Source organism: Nycticebus coucang, chromosome 17, assembly GCF_027406575.1.
Source record: "Nycticebus coucang isolate mNycCou1 chromosome 17, mNycCou1.pri, whole genome shotgun sequence".
NCBI classification, from domain to species: domain Eukaryota; kingdom Metazoa; phylum Chordata; class Mammalia; order Primates; family Lorisidae; genus Nycticebus; species Nycticebus coucang.
This window is the reverse complement of record NC_069796.1, coordinates 63,961,067-63,986,804: the sequence shown is the minus strand read 5'-3', so window position 1 is coordinate 63,986,804 and position 25,738 is coordinate 63,961,067. Positions and strand designations below refer to the sequence as shown.

The following is a 25,738-nucleotide window of genomic DNA, read 5'->3' as shown; positions in this document are numbered from 1 at the left end:
ATGTGAAGTGTCCATCCTTATCCTTCCTTATTTTGGTTGGTTTAAAGCCTATTGCATCTGTGAATAGGATTGCAGTGCCTCCTTTTTTCTGCTTTCCATTTGCCTGGAGTATAGATGACCATCCCTTCACCTTGTGTCTATATTTGTCTTTTAATGTAAGGTGAGATTCTTGTATGCAGCTGATATCTGGCTTGAGTTTTTGTATCCAGTCAGCCAACCTGTGCCTCTTTAGAGGACAATTTAAACCATTCACATTAATCTAGAATATTCATAAGCCTATCGAGAGTCCAGTGGACATTTTTTAATCCTTTTGCGACTGTGCAAGTTGGAACTCGATCAAAATTTTCTGGGTGGGTTTACTTTTGTGGTGGAGGATTATGCTGGTCTTTATGGAGGATAGGTCTGAGAATATCCTGGAGAGCTGGTTTAGTTATAGCAAATTTCTTCAACATGTGAATGTCATTAAAGTATTTAATTTCTCCATAATAAATGAAAGTCAGTTTAGCTCGGTACGGGATCCTGGATTGATAGTTATTTTGTTTTAGGAGATTAAAAGTCAATGACCGTGTGGTGCCTGTGGCTCAGAGAGCAGGGTGCCGGCCCCATATACTAAGTGTGGCGACTTCAAACCCAGCCCTGGCCAAACTGCAACAACAAAAAATTACAAAAATAAATAAACTTAATTAAAAAAAAAAACTAACTTCAAATAAAATAAATAAATAAGTCAATGACCATCCTCTTCTGCCTTGAAAGGTTTCAGCAGAGACATCTGCAGTTATTCTAATATTCTTCCCCTTGTAGGTAATGGTTTCCTTTCATCTGGCTGCTTTCAGAATTTTCTCCTTCATATTAACTTTAGTGAAATTGATTATAATGTGTCTGGGGGATGTCTTATTCGGGTTGTGTTGTGCTGGAGTTCTGAAACTGTCTGCTATCTGAATTTCAGAAATCTTGGCATGTCTGGAAAGTTCTCTTTCACAATCTCATGGAGAAGAGACTCTGTGCCTTATGAAGCCAGTTCATCGCTTTTAGGGATCCCTATAAGACAACTATTGGTTTTCTTCAGATTATCCCAGAGCTCTCTGCGAGAGTCATCTGTTTTTGTCCTCCCTTTCTCTTCCTCTTTGAGATTTGGGAGCATTAGAAAGCTTTGTCTTCAATGTCAGAAATCCTTTCTTCTGCTTGCTCCATTCTGTTACTAAGAGATTCTACTGTGTTTCTCAGATCTTTGAGGGCTTCAACTTCTTGTCTCAATGTATCAAAATCTTTGGTAATTTGATCTTTGAATTCGTTGAATTCTTGAGACATCTTTTGGGTTACTGCTTGGAATTCTAATTCTGTCTTATTTGGTATCCAGATTCTGAATTCAATTTCTGACATCTCAGCTATTTGTTTATGCATGGGATCTTGTGCTCTGTCTGCCCCATTGATCCTTGGGGGAGTTGATCTACTCTGATTATTCATATTGCCAGAGTATTTCCATTGATTTCGCCTCATGATTGTTTTTCACCATTGCCTCTGGCTGTTCTCAGAGTTGGAGAGGTGTCTCTCCAAGATTAGACCCCAGCGCGATCACTCTATTGTTGCTGGATCTTTGTAGGGCGTGACCCTGTTTAGCTCCTCTGTGGCTGCCCCAGCCAGTTCTGTTTGTGGCAGCAGGTCTGGAATGTGACACACCCGGATTCAGCAACAGGCGGGAGGTGGTGCACACCGTTCTGGGAGTGCCTGGCACCCAGTGACTTTGGCACAGAGGGCTCAAGTCTCCAACAGTCTTTGGCCAGGAGAAGAGCTCCAGGCAGAGGCAGGGAGGGCTACAGAGGGAATGTGGCTACCAGAGTCCCTGACCAGACAAGTGGGCTGATGTGGAGGCAGGGAGGTTACAGGAGGGAGGACACTGGGCTGCGCAGCTCCCAGAGTTGCTGGTCAGGGCATGCAGAGGCCCGCCGGGCACAGGTCATGGGTCACGGTGCTGCTAGTAAGTCTGGGCAGGCGGGTCGCAGGTTGCTGTGCAGCACTTACGCGGGACTGGGCGGGAGCGGATCGTGGGTCGCGGGTCACCACAGAGCTCTTCCGGAGGTCCAAGCTGGCACCGATCACAGGTCACGGGTCACGGCACAGCTCTTCTGGAGGTCCGGCCGGCGCAGCTCTTCTGGAGGTGATCTCTGGTCTCTTCTTGTTAGCAAGTTCAAGAGATAGTTGGCAATGCTGACCCTGGGAAGGGTGAAGGCTAGGAGAACACGTCTTCTCAAGGAGACCACAAGGATACACCTACGGGGTCCTCTCCCTGGTGACTCAAGGATTCTTTTTAAGGCACAAATAAGTACCATTGTTAACTACTAACATTTGAAAATTATCTCTTAATACTATCAAAAATTGAGTCAAAGTTAATATGTATTTAATTTTATCATTTTAAAAAATAACTTGGTTGTTCAAATTAAATCTAGATAAAGTCCATACACTCTTATACTAATTTCTGATGTATGATTTCTTGCCTCTTTCTCCTAGAGTATTTATAGTTGAAGAAACTGAGTCATATTTTCTTCAGAGGTGTTCACAGTCTGAATGAATTCTGATTGCAATGTTGTGAGGCAGTAACTTTTCACGTTATCTCATCTTGGTTTTTTTTTTTCAAAATGTTTTGTTTTATTTTGCATTATGGTTTGTTTTAGTTCAAAAGCTTAGTTAGATTCAGGTAATTATATTCTGGGGTGAAAGTACTTTATAGTGAGAATTGTCTTTTCACCAGAAAATACATAAAATTTGCATTCCTGTTTTTTTTTTTTTTTTTTTTTTTAGTTTAGTGGCCTAAATTTATATTTTCGTTACAGCTTGTAGAATGGCCATGCTTTTATTCTATTGCTCTTTCTTAATTTATTAGGTGGAATATTTCTCTAGAAGAACAAGAACCCCTCATATCACACATTTTATTACCCTCAAAATAGACAAGGCCTGATTTTTTCTTCTTTATTTGTCAATTTTCAAAATAATGAGTTGGTTTTTAGTCTCCAATGTAGACATTGAAAGATGTGCACGTGTGTATGAACAACCTGTGGATTTAAATATTTTAGAAGTATTTCAATTTAGTGCAGATACTGATTTTATTGATTTCCAAATCATCACCTTCTTTTTTTCTAGTGGGAATCTCTTTTCATTGGCACATGAGACATTTAGCTACAAAACTCATATTCTTTGGTTTCTTATTTGACTTCTAATATGATGAAATATTCTAGGCTCATCTGTACTTTTCCTGGCTGAGCTTGGGAATCAGTCATTTGTTGCTAAATAGCCATGGTTGTTTTGGTGGGGAACAGTAGTTACAAGTCACAATCTAGGCAACAGGGGTTCCCACTGCTACATGGTTGGCCACTTCTGAGTCCTTTTTAGTAAATGACCCATGAAATACATAATCTTTTTTAAAAATTTAAAGATAAATTATAACATAAGTTCTTACAGACTTCGTTGCTATTTCATCTATAACTTATTTCTCAAAGAATAAAAATCCCAATTATCAAATAATCCCAGTTATTTCTGGCAATTTATAAATAAAAGTGGGAATAAAAATAATTTGTCTATAATATGTTAAAAGATAAAGCATTTCATAGTATTTGGCATATGGAAGATTTCAAAAGTAAGCTTCATTTTATTATTTATCATCAGTGTCAATATGATAGTAAAAACAGACCTATCCTCTTTCCATCCTTCTACTCAGGGGAAGAAATCATATGTCTTCAGAAACTGTGTGTGTAAGATGCAACCTTGTGCTCTTGGAGAATATTTTATTTCAAACTGAGCTACAAATTTTATTTAAAATCTTGAAATAAATCTGAAGTTTATAGAAGTTTATCAATGTCGTTTTGCAGAGGTCTTAAAGTATACATTATATTCTCAACTTTGTATAATAGGGACTAGAAAATGACATAGTGAGGCAAAATAAAGCAATATTTTAAAAATCATCTTTCTGAGTTTGAATATATATATTTTTAAGTACATCTTATCCATGAATCCTTAAAAGTCTGGACTAAGTGTTTTTAGATGTACTGAGATGAGTTAGGGATTTTCCCCCTTTTAATGCAAAAAAAGAAAAAAAAATGTCACACATAGTGATGCCCTAGATTTTCAAAGCTAAAATATCAAAATAAAAAGTTACCACCCACAGATTTCCCAGGAGGCAAAGCTGTTTTCTGGTCAAGGCTTGTTGGATGCAGGAAAAAGTCCACCAAAACTAGTTCAAATAAAGGGCGGTGACTGGTCTTACTTTAAATTCATGCCCACAAACTTCAACTAAGCCTTTACTGCTGCTGGAAAATAATACCATACCTTCCTGGTCCATTCAGTCTCCCTCTCTCCTAGACACTATTTCATACTTTCTTTCCCCTCTCCTTTCTCAACACCTCCTCTCCCATTCTCACTCTCAGCTAATGGCCTTGCCTCCTACCTCACCATGAAAACTGAATCATCATGAGAGAACTTAGAATACTCCCATCCCACAGCTACCCACCTACCAGCATTCACACCCACACGCTAATGCCTTGTCCCTGCTGTCACCATGTTTCCACCTAAATATAGTCCCTCTCTGCTGCCCACTCAAGAAGATGGCACACTTCCCTCTACCTAACCAGGCCTGCTAACTACCATGCAAAATTAGTTTACCACGGTAATTACTAGATTACCAGTAATCTAGTCTCCATTTTATTGTAAAACTATTCCAGTATGCCTTTCCCTTCCACCAGGACAGCAAAACTGTGTTTTTCACAGTTGCCAGTGACCTGTGCTTCGCTAACTCAAATGGACACTCCAGGTCCCATCTTGGATGAGTTGTTTTAGTGGAAGCGTTTGATACTATACATTACTCAACTCTTAACACATTTTCCTCCTTTTATTTAATGAAACTACACACTTTCTAGGTTTCTTGCTTATATTACCTGTAAATATTTTTTTTCTCAGTCTTCTTTTGGGGTTCCTTCTCTTACCACTGAGTTCTGTCAGTACACCAGAAATTAGTCCTCCATCTTCTCCCTTATTCTGCATTCACTTCTTTGAAGTAGCTCATCAATTTTCATGGGTTTAAATATCATTGATATGCTCATTACACTCAAATATTTATCTCCATTCCACATTTTCTCCCAAATGCTTTGTACATTCCACTTTATATGTCCAAACCTGAATTCTGAACTCGTTATTTTCTCTCCAAAACCTGTAAACCTGCAGCCTTTCCTGTCTCATCTGATGTTCAGGACAGGAACCTCGGTCTTATAATCTTTCATATCCTACTTATAATGCTATAATCTATACCTTCAAAACATTTCTAAAATCCCAACTCTTCTCACCTTTTCTTCTGCTTCCACCCTGCTCCAAGGCACCATTATCTCTTATTTGAATTACTACAAGAGTTTTGTGACTCGTTTCCTTTCTTCAGCCTTTACCAACCCCCATGTAGAACATTCTTAACACAGAAGCTCAAGATAATCCTCTCAATGCACTTCCAGATCACGTCATTTCTTTCCTTAAAGCTCCACTCAGATTAGAAGGCCAATTTAAGCAATAGTCTACAAGATTCAGGAGGATGAGACTACCCCACCAGAACCCCACTGACCTCATGTCCTACTCCTTTTCCTTGTTCCTTCTATTCCAGTCACACTACATTTCTCATTGGCTCTCCAGGACTCCACATGAGATGCTGGCTTTGGTCCTTTGTACCAACTGTTTTTACCACCTGGAATGCTCTTTCACAGATAGGCTCATGACCGAGTCCTTCAGCAGTTCAAGTGTCAGCTTTCCAGTGAAGCTTGGATCCTGTTTAAAATCACAACTTCTGTGCCTCCCACGACTACAGAGCCTTCTCCCTTGCTCTATTTTTTCATTATTCAAATCAGATGTACCTCAGACTCCTTTCAAAATAGTAAATAATTTACTGGTTTGTGATGCGTTTTATCTCTTGTCTGTCTCTCCCTGATAAAATGTGTTTTTACTGAGTGCAATTTTTTTTTTAATCTATTTCAGTTTTGTTGTGGTGCTGGTGGTTATTGTTTTGTTTGTTTGTTAACCAAAATGCCATAAATGTCAAGAACAGTGCCTGGAATGCAGTAAGCTCTCAATATTCGCTGAATATGAACACAAGCAACAACAGAGACATCCAGAAAATGATATCCAAAGGTCTATGGGAAAATCCAGGATTCTGAGGATATCTAAGGTTCTTTTCTCAAAGCCTGGGACCTAACCCAGGCTTTGAGAACGAGGGTACTGTTTTGTGTTTCTGCCTGCCTCCCTGACTTTCTCGGGAGTCTAAGGCACATTTTCCCATGGCATCTTGCTTCATTTTTCTATCTGTATGTACCAAATTCTCTCTGTCATAGGCTGTCATGGTCTTTCTGTCTCTCCTCTCTTTCAAAAACCATGATCTTTTCTTATTTCAGTGATATTGACTGTCTCAATATTTTGAGTCCAGATCCTTAACAAAAGAATATGCCCGATACAGCCTAAGGCAGATATCTACACAAGTGTAATCAGCCATAGTAGGGATGAGGGAATAGCTGGGCCTTCAGCAGGGGGTGTGGAGAGAAGCAATGCCCAATGGCATTGGCTCTGGATGGGCAGAGAAATCTGTTTATCCCCATATCTCTAGTGCAAAGCACCAAGGGAGATAGAGGGCAGATTCAGATAACATAAGACCTTATAGATTATGCTGTTACTTAAGAAAATTCATTAAATTATTCTACTGGTTCCTTATTACAATAAAACTTAAAATTGGTGTCAAGTTAATCTATTTAATCAGATAGCTATTTGCTTAAATTTTGGTATATTTGCAAATTCAAAGAAGTGTAGCAAAACATCAATCAACCTTTGCTTTACCTGATTGTATTTGTGTGCAAATGATTGACTCAAAACTATCATTTTAAGTTTAATTCACCTCATCTTTGCTCTTTTATTCATTAAAACTGCATTTCTGCCCTTCTGCCTTTGTAATGTTGGAGAGACCGAAGATTGAAAGCAGAATAAGTAATGAAAAATAAAGTTGGCATGATAGCTTATTAATAACAGTTCATTTTTTGAGTACAGTATTTTTGTGATATAAATACAACACTATCAAAGTATTATTACTCGTAGTGTATAAAGAATAAACTGAGGGGACCTATCCCTTTGTGGTATGGATATTAAATAAGCCTTCAAATATCTTGTACATATTATAAAATGGAAAATATCCCATCTAAATAAAGAACTATCAGAATATCTTACTATCTGTATAGTTATATATGTTTGATATGGTTTGAGTTCAATACTTTTTCAGGTTAGGTATTTATATTATTCTGATAGATTTTAAACTACATATGTACTGAAAATGTTTCTGATTTATTTTGAACATGCAGTAAATGATGAGACCCATTTTATCTATGGTACCAATATTACTCAACAGAGTTTACTTATTCAAAAACATTGACAGTGCAACTACTATGTACCAAGCAGTGTCATAGACGTTGTATGTACTACAGTGAACAAATTAGAAACATTTCTGCCCTACAGGAACTTATATTTAGTTCAGAGAGACAAATAATAGAATAAACAGAGAATGTTATTCCTGAATGATTCAACTATAAAGAAAATTAAATAAAGTAATACTTATTCCCTTACATTACGGGGAACCTGGGTGAAGAGAAGCTTCATGAGGAGGTCACTACAGCTGCAGCCTGAATGAGGAATAAGAGACACCCATGTAGGGACTTTTTACGAAGGGAATACAAGGCAAGTGCTGAGGTCCAGAGACAGGAATGAGCTCTTAATGTTTAAACAGAGAAGAGAAAGCCAGTAAAGTTTGGCTGAAGAACAAAGGAAATATAGTAGCAGATGATATCAAAGAGTCAGAGAACACCAAAGTCATATCATGAGCTTTGTTTGTTTTATTTATATGTACAATGGGAAGACATTGGAAGGCTTTGAGTAGGGTGACATGGTTAGTTATTCCTTTAAATTTCACTGCCTACCATAGATGGTAGGGGAATAAAAGTGTAAGCAAGGAAACCAGTTAGGTGGCTGTGACAGTTTTTCAGGCAAGAGATGACGTAGTCATGGTCTATGATATTAGTAGTGGGAGATGGAGTGAATTAGATGGATACATTTTTGAACGTAGAACTCACAGAAGTTGCTAGAGTTTCATTTTGGACACATGGAAGTGTCACATTTGTAGGTAGATCAGGGGTGTCCAAGCTTCAGGCTTCTCTGGGCCACATTGGAAGAAGAACTGTTGTCTTGGGCCACACATTAAATACACAAACACTATGGAAAGCTGAAGAGTAAAAAGACTACAACAAATAAGTCCAGGCATAATTTTCATAATATCTACCTTCACAGATAAGCAAAAAAGTCCTCAGATAATAATCCTAATTATTCAGGGGCCCATTCAAAGAGTCGTTTAAAGCCATTGAGCAAGTCCTAAGTTTGTGGTCACTAATATAGAAAATGTACATATCTAAGTAAGAACGCATATTTAGAGTTTTTTAAATATTTTCATTATAAAAGTAAAAGAAAAGTGGGCAGCATAAAACTAGTGGGATATTTGACATTGTATTTGAGAAACTAAATGCATTAATTTCTGGTTCAATTGAATTGGTTGCAATTCTCAGTGAGTTCACAAGGTGCTCATCAGGTATTTTGATTCCAACTTTACTTCCAGTGTGCTTCATTCTTGAAAATTGTTGCTCGAAAATGTAGGTGCTGCTAAAAAGTGATGACATGAATAAGGCATGATTGTGAAGTGAGGGATGTTTGTCTCTGGAAAGATGGAACCTAAAAAGGTCCAGTAAAGAGAAGTGATCAAATTTTTCTTTAAATCGAATGTCAGATTGCAGTTCTATGCATTCCGTTTGAAAATTGGCAGGTAACATATTTATGTTGACAGAAAATGGAGTTGCAAATGCACCAAGTGTACCAAAATATTGATTGATTGATTGATTGATTGATTGATTGATTATTTTCTCAGAGATCTTGAAATCTGTTTTCAAATTCTGATATCAAATCAAAAAGCAAGGCTGCCTATTTTTTTGCTGTTCATAGGATTGCATTTAGCCAATGTTTCAAAATGTATAAAATTGTTTGCCTTAATTTGAGCCTTCCATATTTTCATTTGGAACACTATAATGATTTGAAACATTGTATTGACAAGTTAATTTTCACATGTTTAGCTCATTAAATGAGTGGTTAAATCCCCTAAAAATGCTAAATCTGTAAACCAATTTTTGTACTCAAATTCTGGCACACATTTGGTTTTTGATACCATCCAGACTCAATAACATGTCACAAATCATAAAATCTTTGCAAAATTTGGCCTGACTTAGCCATCTTACCTCTGAAAAGTAAATGATGTCTCATAGTCAGTATCAATACTTTTAAGGAATTCCTGGAATTGGCAATGAGACAATCCCTTGGCCTTTATGAAATTCACTGTCTTGATGATGATTTGCATTACATTTTAAAGTTTTCGCACATAAATTTTCTTGACATACTATGCAGAGATACTTCAAATATGAGTTTTGGGTGGCAATTGCATCATCTACTAATTGTACAAGTTTCTCTCATTTCCCTATCATCACTGGGACATTATCTGTAACAATACCAGATATGTTGACAATGGACAAAGAAAAATGCTTTAACATATTTTTTACTGCTTCATATGTGTCTCTTTATTCAGTTGTGCCTTTAAAGTCATTAAAGAAGCCATTTCTCTAGTGACATGACATTTGTTATCAACACCTCTATAAAAATGGCAAGTTGCCCCATGTTTGTGGCTTGTCATCTTTTGTCACCTCTTGCAGTGTTGTCATCTGTTGCCAAAGCATAAAATTTAAAATTAGAAGCTTAATCTCCAAACCCCTTTCCATAGATTTTCCAGTTTCTTCAATTCGCCTGGCTATAATCTGCTGAGACTGATTTTAGAAATATCCCCTTTTCTTCAGGGCAAATTATATCTGCTGTGTTTTCCATACATTGCATTGTGAACTCACTATCAGTAAACGGTTCTGATTTTTTTGCTATTAAATATGCTACCACATAACTAGCTTTCACAATGGAATCTGTCTGAGTTGTAACTTTTAAAAAATAATTTATAGCCAGGTGCAGTGGCCCACACCTGTCATCCTAGCACTCTGGGGAGCTGAGGTGGATGGATGGCCTGAGCTCAGGAATTCAAGGCCAGTCTGAATAAGAGTGAGACCCCAGCTATACTAAAAAAAAAAAAAAAAAGTACCTGGGCAATGTGGCAGGCATCAGTAGTCCCAGCTACTCTGGAGGCTGAGGCAAGAGGATCAAAGTCTAAGAATTTGAGGTTGCTGTGAGCTATTATGATGCCACAGTACTCTACCCAGGGGAACAGAGTAACTCTGTCTTAAAAAAAAAAAAAAAAATTCTTGAGAAGACAGCCTTTTCTTCCAGTTCTGCTATTTTGTCCTTGAGGCATAGCCCTTCACACACATCAAATTTGGCAACATGTTTTTGCATATAACGCATTTTCAAATTATCTTCTTTGAAAATTTCTACAAATTCAGTAGAGTACCTTTCTATTTGCCTTAACAAAAAGTAATCATCTATCCATTTTTTTTTTTTTTTTTTGAGACAGAGTCTCACTATGTCACCCTCAGTAGAGTGCCAGCCAAAGCGTCACACCTCACAGCAACCTCAAACTCTTGGGCTTAAGCAATTCTCTTGCTTCAGCCTCCCAAGTAGCTGGGACTACAGGCATCTGCCACAATACCCAGCTATTTTTTGTTGTAGTTGTCATTGTTGTTTAACTGACCCAGGTCGGGTTCGAATGTGCCACCCTCGGTGTATGTGGCTGGTGCCATAACAACTGTGCTACGGGCGCCAAGCCCATCTATCCACTTTTTATTGAACAATCTTCCTTCTTCCATAATTTTTCTCTTTTGGGGTTCTCTTTCCTTTTGAGTTATGTAGAAGCCATGCTGACATTAAAAAAATAATAAGAGGTAAGGTACTATATTTACTTTTTTATAAAAATTAATTGACAGGAAAATAGAAAGCAAGGTTTGGACTAAGTTCCATAGTCCCACTGCTGATGCAGAGCAAGGCAGAGAGTTAAATGTAAGGTGCAAGAGCGAGATGTGAGGCACTCCTGAGGTGTGCAAGTAACCTTATTAATCAAATAAGAATGTTTACCTGACTTCTAAATACATAGAAGTATGTACTCTTGTAATGGTGGATTGAAATGTTCTTGATAACTGCTCCCTCACCAAGTTATCGCCAGCTATGTATTGTTTGATGATGTCAATTCGACTGAACATGGAAGGTAACACACTACAATCTCCACACTGCTGTAAAACTGAAGCCACGCATGCCTGTAAATGTCAGGAGCAAGTGTATTTTATTTTACGTGACATGGCAACATGATATTCTCAGCTGCAGAGTTTGCACTGGAGAAGCATGCAATCAAGTTCCGCCAAAACATCACAAAACAAATCTGTAGATATTTTAAGTAAGTTTACAATTTTGTGCTAAACCCCATTACTGCCCATCCTGGTCTGCATCTGGCTCATGGCAATGGGTTGGACATGCCTGTGATAGAGATAGATAGATAGATAACAAAATTATAGACTCTCCTAGGCCCAGGATATTGTCTCAGTAGATATAAACATATATACGTATTAGAACATTCTTGAAATTTATAAGGAATCTTTCAGACTCTACAGCAGATTTTCTCTCTCTCTATGGAAATGTGACCCATGTGTCAGAATAAGCTAGTACATTTATTAAATATAAAGCCACCTAAGTTCAACCTCAGGCCTACTCCGTTAGATTCTCTAAGTGTAGGGCCCAGGAATAAGCATATTTCACAGGTCCTAGGGGCAATTTGTTGGCCCAATAAAATTTGAGGACACTGCAAAGTTAAATCATTCTTTAAATCCTAGAGATACTGGTTTAAAATGCCAATTTTCTTTGTTGGTAATAGTCCTTCATCAATCCCTGTTATCATAGAAACCATTTGAATGTAAAACCCTAGTTCTATAAAGATAATGTGGTTTGGAGAAAACTGCTTCTTGAATTTGGAAATCAATTGAGTTGTGCTCCATTTGAAAATTGCACTATTAATTGCAATTGCACAATCCTTAGGGACTAAAGAAAGAAGTCTTGGTATTCTGGGCTTTTGATTTTGCTCTATTAAATCTTTGCAGTTAGTTTGTTTTAATGTTTAATATTGAAAAATATCTACGGTTTTTATTTTTTTAATAAACTGAGTTTTGCTTTGTCTCCCAGGCTAAATTACAATGGTATCATCATAGTTCACGTAACTTTAAATTCCTAAGCTCAGTTGCTCCTCCAGCATCAGCCTCCAGTATAGCTGGGACCACAGGCATACACTGCTACATCTGGCTAGTCTTTTCATTGTTTGTATGGTTGGGATCTTACAGTGTTGCTCAGGATAATCTCAAAGTCTCAGGCTCAAGCAATCATGTTGCCTCAACCTCCCAAAGTGCTAAGATTTGGTCACCATGCCTGGCCTCCCAAGTATTTACGTTTTATATAAAAAATTACAGTAAAAACATTGATTTAGATTTATAGGGTTTGCACAAAGACACTATATCCATTGGACTTATCCACTGCCAAATCAAAGATATTGACTTAATTATATTCAGACATTTAAGCAACTTATCTTTGACAAGCTGGGTTGCAAATATTCAAAATGCAAATTTTAAAGCTGCAATTCAGAAAGCCAGCAACACCTCACATAACCACATCACAATCTTGAAAATGGTATTTGTTGTTTTGAAATCACCAATCTAATTACCTCTAAGTTAGGATTTTACTTGCTTCCTTCATTTGCATTTTTCCACAATATGCAGTCATATTTTCCAGAAGATATGTGAAATAAGTTATTGCAACTGAATGCAGAAGCAAATGAGAGAATCCAGCTATCTTCTGTTAAGTCATTCACATTAAAGAGATTTATGGAAATTTAAAACAATACACTCTTCTCAATTTGGGGGAGTTTGGAAAATATAGTTGTTATTCCTCATAAAAATGTTATTTATATTAATATGTAATAGGATCATTATTGTTTTCAATTAATTAATGAACTATTTTTAAATGTATATGTTTTTAATTTCTAACATGGTAAATATCAAGAGCCATAACCCACAAAAACAAAAGCTTTTCCTATTCCTCAATAATTTTGCATTTTAAAGGGGTTCTGAGACCAAAAATTTGAGGATTGCTGTTTCAATACAACATTATTTTTTAGATATAGAAATTGAGCTCTATAAAGAATATATAACTTGCTGGAAATTCTATAGCTCATATGTGACAGGTCTGGCACAGCAATAGGTCTTCTCATTTGTAATATGCCATATAGTTCAACCTATAATAGTTATAGAACCTGTTGGAGTGTCCCAAAGCAATGCTTTGCTGTAGTTATGAATGTTATCCTGCAAGTAAAGGTGTGTACACCACTTAGCAGAAAAAAAAAAAAATTAAAAGAAGATTCTGTAGAAAATGTTCTCCATTGCTACTTAACAATCTAACCCAAAACCCAGTAAATTAAAACCATTTATGAGGTTTATTGTTCGGAAGGCTACAGGTCAGCAGGGAGTTTCTGCTAATCTAAGCTGACTTTAGCTGGGCATGCATCTGAGGTCCTCACACAGGTTGACAGGCTACTGGTTGACTGGCTGCTATGATAAAGATAACTGAGTCACATGTCCCTTGTCATCCAGCAGGTTGTCCAAGGCGGAGTTACGTGATGTTTGCAGGATTCCAAAAGAGTGAAAGAAAGCTGCAGAGCTGCCTAGAGCCTAAGCTTCACATGAGGCTAACATTTCTTCTTTTGATTAAAGCAAGTAGCAAGGACAGATCAGATTCAAGGTGTGGGGAAATCCTTTATCTCTGCATGGGAGGAGTTGCGAAGTCACATTACAAAGCAGAATGATACCAAAAGGAAATAATTATTGAAATATTTCTATAATTTTACATAATAATTTAGAAGTGTGGCTTTCAATAATAATATGAAATAGAACAACAATAGTATGAAATACTAAGGATTTGGATTCTATCGCTAAAGAGCATTCAGTTCAAATTCTTATTTCTGACATTTGGACAAATCACTCACCTTTAAATTTTAGTTTTTTTGCCTCTAAAATGAAGAAAACTGTTTCTAAATCAAAGGGTTCTGTTAAGGATTGAGTAAGGTAATGTGTGAAGCACTTGGGTTCGCATAGAAAGTGCTGAAAAATATTGGCTAGTGGACATTTCTAAAAGCATATACTCTAGATCACTTCAATTAATTCTTCCCAGTGCCCCCTAGACAAAAATAGCAATGTTTAACTGTGCATTTGTATCTATGTGAACAGCAGGTCTTCCCTCCACCTGCAAGGCTTCCTTCCTGCTGTTTATATAACCCTCTCTCCAAACACAATTCCAGTCTCTTTTAGTAAATACGTACTAAATATCTGATATTTGCCTCCATTCTGCTCCTAGTTGTAGTTAGAAATTTAAAGAATGTATGTTCTCTGTTTAAATAAGTATTCACACTTGAGAAAAAAGGATAGATTCCTTGCCAGATACTTTAAATTAAATGTATGGAGTGCTAATAGAGAATATTATGCAAACACAGGTAGGGGATCATATCTGGAATTTACAGACAGTATGAAACATTTTCTTATTAGTCAAGATACATGCTTGCATGTCCTTATCACAAACCAACAACTCGTTTAGACCAAAATTTTTTCTGTGAGAGCATTCTTCCTGCCATCCCTTAAAGAAGCAAGTCCTCAGCTGACCTGCTATCCCATTTAAGAGCTGCAAGAAGAATAGGTTAAGATAGAGAGGCCCAGATAAGTTTCTACATTGATCAGCTAGGTTGTTGCTTCCTCTGTCACCCCTTATTAGAAAGAAGATGGATAGGTGTAACAATTGAAGGCATTTTATTGCACAGCTATGCATATCTTCCTGACCATTCAGTTGGCCTTGTTAAAATTTTCCATTATCACTCTTGAGTTAGCAAACTCTAGTATGTGCCTTTGTCCATTTTTCATCAAGGAGCATTATTACTTTTGAGCTGTAGGTATCAGCTCCCTCTAGAGACTATTATGGAAGATTAGTTTCCAAAATCTATCAGCCCAGGAAAAAAGTCAGTATAGAGGGCTGTGGCCACACAAAGAATACTTTTGTTCACCTCTATACATTAAAAATCAACCACATCAAGGGGTTTCCTTCAACACAGGGGCCTCTGCTCCAACATGGTAGCTCCTTTGATAGACTGACAATAGCCCTATTGCCTTTCTTTTAAAGACTCTGAGGTTGATGAATGGGGATGTCACATCCCAAGCTACTAATGATGTTCAGGCTTGCAATCCTACCACCTTACAATTCAGCAAATGGGAACTGTTCATTACTGCACTCTCAGAGGGGGATCTGATGAGCCCCAGGGAAAGGGGTCAGCACTTTGACAGTTTAATTTATCAAGCTATGTGGGTGTGACCCTAAGTCATGACCTGTATTAAAGAGAAGAGTTACAAAGAAGGATCAGATGTAGTTTGTCATCCTCCTGAAGTACTAGGAGGATGTATTGGTTAAGACCAAAACAATGACAATCCTCTAATGAAATACTGGTTGTGAGAAGTATAGTAAGAGAAAGTCAAGGAGAGTGCTATCAATGCACTGGGGAGTAAAAAGAGAAGAATATAAACTAAAGAAAAATGAGAGAGTGTCTTGGGAGAGATGGAAGTGGTTGGGCCTTCAAAGGGTGCACACATTTAGTGTGAGCAGGCAAAATATTTCACATCACTGAAATAACTTGAACTGGGGCTGGGAAGATCAAAGGATTACAGGGGGTTAGTGAAGAGTATGGGCATAATATGAGAGATTTGGGAGAGAAAGAAGGGTAATAGAAGATGAAGCTGCAGGTAGAAGCCACGTGATGGAGTTTTAAATGGAATTTGCATTTAATTTGGGACAAACTGGGAAGGCCATTAAGAAGTTGTCTATATTTTTGTTTTTCATTTTTACTTTTGTTAAAGCATAGAAATAGCATCATTAACCTGTTCTTAAACAGAATTATGACAGTAGCATATATACCCTAAGTTGGCGGAAGCACAAAAACCTAAAAGGTTCTTGACTAGTCTATTGAAGAATGTAGATAAAAGATGCAGAAATCTGATGCCAGAGTGTTATACATATATTCTTAGTTCCAGTGAGGCTAAATATTGAAATAAAACTGGCATGAATACAAATTTGCAGGAAAAAATTTGGACCTAGCTCCATCTCTCTGTTCTCTGTTAGCATTGCTTATTGGTGATTGTAGGTCATAGACTATTACAGGAAACCAGGTTCCTGGATGGAGATAGCATCAGAAACCTCCTCTCTTGTCCCTCATAAGAGAAGCAGAACTAGGAAAAGATAGTTTAATTTTGGAGCTTATAAAACCTTTGTTTAAAATAAACCATGCTGTTCTCTGGATCTGGCTAGATCCAAGATATTCCTTGCATGACTTTTGTGGTATGACAAATGATTTTCACTCAGCAAAATCTCTAATCCCTAGTCCCTAGCCCTCTGCTATACTAAGGATGATCTACAAACAGCATCAGCATCACCTAGGAGTTGATTAGAGCTGCAGAATGTGAAGCTTCATCCACTAAATCAGAATCTGCATTTTAACAAGATTTCCAGATGATTTCTGTGCACATCAAGTTTGAGAAGGATTGGACCTGCTCCCTGAATTTTATATTTTACTTCAGGATTTAGAGTCCCTGCATGTGGACAAATCAGAATTGGATGAAAGGCAAGAATCCTGATAACCATAACCTACAGCAGATCTTTGTAGAGAAAGAGCCATATCAAGAGTTTGAGTAGTGCCTGGGTCCATAGGGCAGTATAATTAGTAGCTGCTATTATTATTGTTATTGTGGCTATTTTTATTTATTACTAATTTTAATCTGTTTATTCTACCTGGACCCTTAGATTAGTTGCTTAGTCTCTCTAAATATGAAAAATAAAATGTAAGGAAGATAGCATGGAGCTAAGCTTGTAGACATAGCCACCAAATCACCCTGCTTCCATACAAGGACAACAGATACAGAGCTTTGCATTGAAATGGAGATACAGTCTTTAAAGTTTTGAATTTGAATGGAGATAATGATCTTTGAAGTCCTAAATCTGACACTTTACTTGATTATTATAGATTTTATATTCCCTTACATCATAAAATTTGAATTTTAAAAATGGTCATTACTCAAAAATAGGTCATTTTTGATGCAGGATGAATGCTGGGTCATGACTTCTTTGATGGTTTCCTTACTAAAGATACCTGGTAATCAGGCCTGACCTATCCTAGGTCAATTATTTTAAGCTGCTTGAAGTCTAGAAATGATTCAGCAGCAGAACATTTGTGTCTAGCAGTCCTTCTGAGGAGCAGAGTGAAGAATAAGATGCAATTAAGGAGTCAGAGCAATCACTCAGAGTGTCTTTCGAACACTTACCTTATTGAATTTGAAGAGTTGTGGCTGACAACTGTCTCTCTCTTTCTCTTTCTCTCTCTCTCTCTGCCTCTTGAAAATCCCATTGACTCTATTTAGCATTGACTCTCCACAGTTCTTTACCTTTGCAAAGCACAGAGCCTTCTGCATGGAGTGGAGTTCATTCTAACTGTAGATTGATAGACTTCTAATTATGGTCAGTCAAGTTAGTCATGAGAAGAAAGAATATTTGCCTCCTGGCTGAACATTCGATCACTCCACATCCTTGAAATGTTTGTTTGTCCTTCATCTCTATGTTATCACAAATGTTTTCTTCTCTCCTAAGAACATTCTTTAGTAGAAAAAAAAATATTTAATCCACTAACAAAGCAAGATATAGTTCTGAGGGTTTATGGGCTCTTCTCAAGTGCTCACCTGGTTTCAGAGGGCATAACTGAAGAACACTGTGTATGGCTTCCATGAAATGTGTGAATAATTACAGTCCAGCCTGCTCTGGAATGATTACACCTTCATTCATATTTTTATATGCTAAAACTTTTATCTAGTCAAATGGGTTTGGGATGTGATACGGATAAGTAAAATTAAACAGGTTCCTTATTGCAGAATTTCCTAAAGTTTTCTGTTTCAAATGTTTCATGTCCCTATCAGAGGAGACCAAAGTGTGCAGTTACTCCCAAATACACTGATTGTGGAACCCTTTTTCATGAAACACATTACAGGACTACTGTTTCTCAGAACAGAAATCAGACTTTATTGTTAATTACAGACTAATAATAGTAACACATGAAATTCTAAACACTAAGGGAAAGGACCTGATAATTTGTTCTTAACAAGGAGGCATTTGATTCAGACAGTACATAAAGTGTTATGATACAAACATAAAGGGCAGAAAATCTTAGATAAGATGGTTTTAAAAAATGGAATCTACCCACCAATGGTGTAACTATCCCAATGACATTGACCTATAATTTTCATTCAGTGCCAATTGGTATAGTGACTGAGAATTAACAGATTAAAAGCAACTACTATTGTGACAGTTGTTATGTTGGTTATAGTAGGAAATGATTATCCTAAAATATTTACCAATTCAATTGAGGAACAAATGAGAGAACATCATCACTTTAATTTCCTACTGTAAAAAATAAATAATTTTTTGACACTGAAAATTCACCTCTTCTGAATGTTCTCACTGACCCCAGTGTTTAATATCTTAGCACAAGTTCATATTTTTGCTCAGCCAAATTATTCTAATACAAAATATTTACTTGGTATATAACAAAATAACATCTAGAATGATGGTAAAAAGAGTAAAAAGAAAACTTTAAAAAAATTCCATGTTGTATAGTAAGATAATATCACAATTGTGAGAACATGTTTAGTTATTATGAGATTGTTTCTAAAATGGCATTTCAGCTCCGTGGATCTTACATAGTACATGCTTTTACCATTATTTGGAAAAGGATGCATCTGTCATTTATATGTTATATAGACTTACAAATATATGAAGTTAGACAATTAAGTTTGTGAACTCATTCTAGAAAAAGTGCTACATACCTCACTGCTGAGTATCACTGCAGTCAGTATCAAGGTACTCCCTAGGGAAGCTATGCAAAGTAATTTTGGAACTCTTTTGCTGGAATGTCCTTGTATCAGATTTGACAATTAAGTTTGCAAACTCATCATAGAAAAAAATACTACATACCTAATTACTGAAAACCACTATGGTTACCTTTAAAGTACTCCCTTTGGCCATCTGGTAACGATAGTGATATTTAGCAGTGATGTATGTAGCACTTTCTCTAGGATGAATTCACAAACTTCATTATCTAACCTCGTATGTATTTGTCTTTTCTGATCAAAGGCTTGTAACATTTCAGATAGCTCTAATTCCTCCAAGTGAAAGCCAGTGAGTTTGTATTTTATTATTCATAGGCCATTTGAATTTATATTGTCGGTGATGTTTTTGATAATAACAGTCCGAAATAATTTAATGACTTCGTTTCTGGAATTCCATGAATGCAATATAAAGGATGAGTTTCCTTTGCAATGCATTAATGAAGAGCTTCAGTGTATTTCCTTCTGCTAGCCTTTAAGAGAAATCTAATTATTTTTACTCATTATTATTATAAAAGCTATAAAAGTCAAGCCATGTATATTTGCATATGTTTTCTTTTACTTCTTAGTCACTTTGAGAGACTGCTGAATATTTTTCTAGGGACAATTCAAAGAAAAGAAGAAAACCTGGTCTGCCCTAAGCTAATCCTATACAGTATGTTGAGCATTTGAACTTGACCACCCCGGCACTGTCATGGATTGTTGGTCTTTTGTCTCCAGAAACCAGTGCTGCAGTAGCATACATTTGCTTTCCATTTGTAGCATTCTGTACTTTGTTAGCCCAAGGCGAAGTCAAGAAGATTAGGTTTCTTAAGATTGGCAGTAGCCAAGAAGTATATATAATTTGCTGCTCCACTGTGTACTTCCATCAAAGTAGCCTTCAAATGTGTTATTATCAATTTCCAAACACTTTGAAGAGTTCTTATGTGCCTGTGTTGTAAAACAGCTAAGATTTTATTGTGTGAATGTTCATATGTATTCATTAATAACAGCAAAATGGTATGCAAATAAATATACTTTTCATTCATTTTAGTAATTCTTATTTTAAAAACTGTTAGTTTAATTTTTGTCAACATCTTCCGGGTACTGTTTCAAGCATTTTACAATTTGTGTTCTGTAGGAAAAGTTTGTAAATCAGCTGTTTTTATTGTTGTCCCAATTACAGATGGAAAAAATAAAGGATAAACAAAAGGTGAGGTAGCTTAGAAAGAACTGTTACATTGGGAGAAATGTATGATGAAGAACCCTTGGATAGTTCTTAAGGACTGTTTACGTGGATAAGCATCTGCATAAACAATCACCAGCCCAAATCCACATGCACTGAATAATTGTTTTATTAATTCAATAATATTTACTGAATGCCAATTCCCTACTAAGTATTGACTAGCAAAGACTATCAAATATCTGGCATTTTGGCATAATCTATAGTTCTTACCAATGTTTCCATCTGTTGGACAACTAATAGGCATCTCTTATACAACCTTGTTGAAAGGCCCTAGATTTCTCATTCCTTTGCAGATAGCTTCTTTTATAAGACTTACAGTGATTGACAAAAGAAGGTAAATAACTAAGGAAATAAGGGAGACAGGAAGCTGTAAGACCAGAAATACTGTTAGTTCCAGGGGTCCTCAAACTTTTTAAACAGGGGCCAGTTCACTGTCCCTCAGACCATTGGAGGGCCGGACTATAGTTTAAAAAAAAAACTATGAACAAATTCCTATGCATGCTGCACATATCTTATTTTGAAGTAAAAAAAGAAAAAAAAAAGGGAACAAATACAATCACACCGCCTCATGTGGCCTGCGGGCCACAGTTTGAGGACCCCTTGCTGCAGTGGTTCTCAACCTTCCCAATGCCTCCTAACGCCACGACCCTTTAATACAGTTCCTCATGTTGGGGTGACCCCCAACCATAAAATTATTTTCATTGCTATTTCGTAACTATAATTTTGCTACTGTTATGAATCGTAATGTAAATGTATGATATGCAGGATGTATTTTCATTGTCACAAAGGGGTCACAACCCAAACGTTGAGAACTGCTGGTTTAGACACAATTCTTTATGAGAAATAGTGAGAGTTGACTTTTTTTCACATTCTTTTCTTTTGAAGATGGATGCATTTGGTTGCACAAAAATGAACATTTAGTGTCTTGATCATATCACATGTTTTGTGTTTCCTAGCAATGGGGGAAGGGAGCTGCAGTGGAGAAATGCTATTTTGGGGGGGTCAGTCACATAGATATAGCATATGTTCATAACAGAACATATGTGCTTTTTTTGCAAGTTGCAGTATGGCAGCCAATGTTCTAAATAATGTATATAAATACTGATTGCCTATAAATTGATTATTGTGAAAATTAAATGAGATAATGAAAGTGAACTGCTTAATAGAGTTCCTAGTAAAACAAATGGCGACACTCAATAAATGGCTGTAGTTATCTTCATTGCTATCTTCATCATCATTTTCATTTGCTAGACAAGTGGTTCTCAGTGTTTTCACAAGAGAATTCTCTGAGGTGCTCATTTAAAGCAAACAAACAAACAGATATCTAGCCTAGCTGAGTAAGAATCTCTATTGGTTTCTTAGGCACATAAAATGAGGAAACAGTGTCCTTGGTTTGGAGGGTTTAACTCTGTATCAACGGAGTGCCTACACATACTGTTGACTGACAGTTAAATGACAGTTTCTACCATACAATGTACTGTTGTTATGTTGGAAAACCCATTGAGACTCTTGATGAGGACTGTCTTCATAGGAAATGATCACCTTCTTGTTTCATAAATTTCTTCTTTCATGTTGATATATGGCAAATTTAATTTTACAATGCATTTCTAGGTACTTAGTTTGATTCTAGAAGCCATTGTCCTTCTTTTCTTATTTTAAACTGATTTATCAAAGGTAAAACTGTCATTGACTTGTTTCATAATTGAGAGAGCTGCACAAAGAACCGGTGAGGAGTTGAATTGCATTTGAGCTGGATGCCTGAGCTCACTCAGGGTTTCCATGGCCATATTAGTAAAGTTGAAATCATAGAAAAAGTGCCCTTATCCTTTGGGATGGTCACCTCGCTTCTTTGGATTGAACAGAGAATATTATTGGGAAAGAAAAGCTCTTCTCTGAGAATTTTCTTAATACCGGAAGTGTACTTTGAAATCACAAGCCTAAAATTCACTTTTAAATCAGAGTTTTACATGAAAACAATAAACCCTAGCAAAACAAAGGGCTCTAGTTTAGATGATGCTTATAAAATGTTGGTGTATTTTACAATCAGTTAAAACTCCAGTATTTTGATTCTAATACAGTTTATAGTGTTTGCCTTTTAGAAATCATTGGCTATTATCTAAAAGCCTATAGTTGTGGTATCAGAAGTTCCAATGCTCAATAACTCTTTACAAAAAAAGGGTGATTCTGCATCTGATAAAGATGGATGCTCTTATGAATAAACAGAACTGCAGATTTCTCAGAAAGTTCATTCATGTCCTGAGTTGTGCTGTAGTTAGTTGATATAGATTATTAAATCGAGGGTATCCTAGTTCTTTGAGAAAATAATTTGTTTACCCTTCTTTTAGATATTCAACTCTCTCACTTTGGAGGAAAGGAGGTAGTTTATTAAAAATTATCTGTAGCTAAAAGTAAAAAAATTAGTATTCATGTTGTCCTTGTTAAACTAGTCACACTTTAAAGGCCAAGAACTTATGCAAGTCTTTTTAAATTGGTTTTGTTGCTTTTGAAATTCCAGGAACCATGTACATTCTGCGTACCTCCTAGACTTGTAAAAATTCAATGGTTCAGATCTAAGAGTTGTTTGAAGACACCAGTGTGATCTCTCATTACATGTAATATATATAATACAAATGTAATGCACGCTTTTATTTGGGGAACTTGGGAGTGAGTTGCTACAACATTGTTAATATTCACTGGATTTTATGGTATACTTACCTGCATATCACTGTTTACTATCAAATATATGCTTACTTATTGCAGTTCTATGATTACTTACTGGTTAGGATTATATGTGTGCTCATTTAGTAAAATTCTACCCTGCACTGTGTATTGAAAGTATCATTATAACAGAGAATGTGTCTTTATTATATAGAATCCTATCCCCAGGCGCAGTGCATTGAAGAGTGTAGTAGGTGTTTAGTAAATAATCATTGAATGACTGGAATTGTGCTTCCTAAATGCAGTGTGTTTGTATCATGCATACTATAAATTTATACCTGTTTCCAAAAATATTGGCATACTGTTACTTCAAGCTTTGTTTGGAAATATTTTTATGAAACAAAATATGTTATAACATCAAATTTGGAAATATGAATATGAATAATGAAAAGTGATAACTCATTTCTTCTTAGTCATTTCTGACTTCAACCCTTTACATATTATAATTCAAATATTTTATATTGGGGGAGAGTTTAACAGAATTTAGCACTATAGTGATAATCAGCATCATTTTCCCCTTCTTATTACCTTAGAATGAACACCAGGACTATGTAATAACATTATGTGATAATGTGATAATGTTTGACAGAATGAAATTTGTAATCAGATAAACCTGAGTTTAAGTTCCAACTCCACTAATTCCCAGTTGAAAGAGAATTCATGCTGTTAATTTCTCTAAGCTTTGTTGTCTCATGTGGGCCTTATTATACTTCCCTAATGAGATTATTGTAAGGATTAAATGTGGTAATAGACTTTGAATGCTTAGTGTGGCTCCTAACACAAAAAACCTTTTAGCTGTAGCTTTGTAGTGTTTATATAGTTCATATTCTAAACAGATATTCTTTCTGTTTTGTCTGATTCTTATCTTGTATATTTGTGTGTGTATATGTTTCCTCCTACAGATGGATATACAACTGATGACATTGAGTTTTACTGGCGTGGGGATGATAACGCGGTAACAGGAGTAACAAAGATTGAACTTCCACAGTTCTCTATTGTAGATTACAAACTTATCACCAAGAAGGTCGTTTTTTCCACAGGTTTGTATCAGGTAAAGGGGTTAAGGGAAAAGACTCTTCATCTTATTTTGTTAAAAAAGCTCACTTATATCAGAGCTGTGACCTAGGGAAAGACAGTGACTCTAGAAGTTGCTGCTGAAAACCCTGCTACCCCTAAAGCCTGTTGCTCCTTTTGGAACAAATATCACTACTTCCTAGAAGGCACCTCAAGCACAGCTGAGAGGGTCATCTCTGTCTTTCATTTGGTTAATGGGCTAATTTTAGAGACAGAAGACAGAAGGAGAGGTGAAGACCTGGGTCATAGTTGTCCTGCAACTTTATGCCTCCCATAGTATTGATCGAAATCCCCTGAGGCTTCCTGGGGAGAACCAAGTTGCCATTTGCTCAAGTCTAAATATGATGAAATTCTCTAAAGACAGTAGGAAATTTTCACATTTTCCGCAAAAGATAATTTTTTTACACAATTTTACTTCTTGTTTGGGTTAAAATCTATTTCAGATGTTAAGATTATTCTAATGCTTTCACCATCTTTAATCCTCCAGTACTGAGATTTTACAATGTCACACTTGATTGCATAAGCACAATTTTTACATTTTTTTAAACAGAAAAGCCTAGGGAAGTAATTATTTGGTAGACACTCATTTAGAGGAAAAATAGTAGACCTACAGGAGTATCCTTCTCTAAGTTTTTCTTATTGAAATGTATCCTTCAGGGACAGAAATAGCTAATTCTGTAATTGCCTTTCCACTAAGGATTTGGATACCTGGTGTCCCTGCAGACCACTGCAAGCAAGAGCTGTGTGACATGGTAAAATACCAAGTTTTGTACAGCTTTTTTTTTTTTTTTTTTTTTTTGTAAAGACACCAACAGCAAACAATGGAAACTTTTCCTAACTTTTAGGTCCTCTAAATCCATGAAACTCTACAGAAATGATTCCTACTTAAAATATTCTTCTTTTAATATTAAGATACCTGGCTTAGCCCAGGAAGAATAGACAAGGCTTTCAAATTGTGGGAATATCTTCCCCCCCATTTATCAGTGTGAACTTTTTGTACTGCATTTTAAGGCTCTTCTCTGTTATTTATCTTGTCTGAAGAGCAATCCCATTGATCACCATAGTCAAAAAGCCCAGATTTAAGAAACTGATTCTTTAGTTGTACCTCCCACAAATATCACTCAAAAGCAGTGATTCTCAACCTTTTGATGGGTCAGGGATCGCATTAGAATTCTGATGGAAACAATGAAACTATTAAGAAAAAAAAGAGAGAGAAGAATACTTACACATAAAAATCTATACAGACTTTCAGTCCTTGAAGCCCTGCCATTGATCACAGACTTAAAATACATTCTGTCTTGATAAAATTTCTTTTACTCAAGACATGCAGCCTTATTCTTGTACACACATATAACACAAAACTTAGAGGATGAACTTAAATGAAGAATAATTGAGAGTGAACCAAGGAACTGCCCCAAATTATCTTGTCATTGCAATTGCAGACAATGGGAATCTTTGACCCAATATAAGAGACCGTGCAGGGAAGAGCTGGAATCCTTTTAATTACTGATGGGTACAGGATGTATTCCACACAGTAACTCCTGGTAATTAAAATCCCAGTGCTCACAGATAACTTTCACACAAGAAAGTGCTCTTTACCAAGAACTGAAATTGGATTGAAGGATGACAGACTAAGTGT

At 36.4% G+C, this 25,738-nt stretch overlaps 1 protein-coding gene across 4 annotated transcripts in view; it reads left to right on the top strand.

Annotated features, from left to right (window-relative positions):
• The window catches only part of GABRB2 (gamma-aminobutyric acid type A receptor subunit beta2), a 284,112-nt gene that overhangs the window by 203,709 nt on the left and 54,665 nt on the right, over positions 1 to 25,738 (top strand). For all 4 annotated transcript variants that reach the window (XM_053567112.1, XM_053567110.1, XM_053567113.1 and 1 more), the window contains exon 7: positions 23,928 to 24,065. In XM_053567112.1, the coding sequence (XP_053423087.1) occupies positions 23,928 to 24,065 (138 nt within the window). The remainder of the gene's footprint in view (positions 1 to 23,927; positions 24,066 to 25,738) is intronic.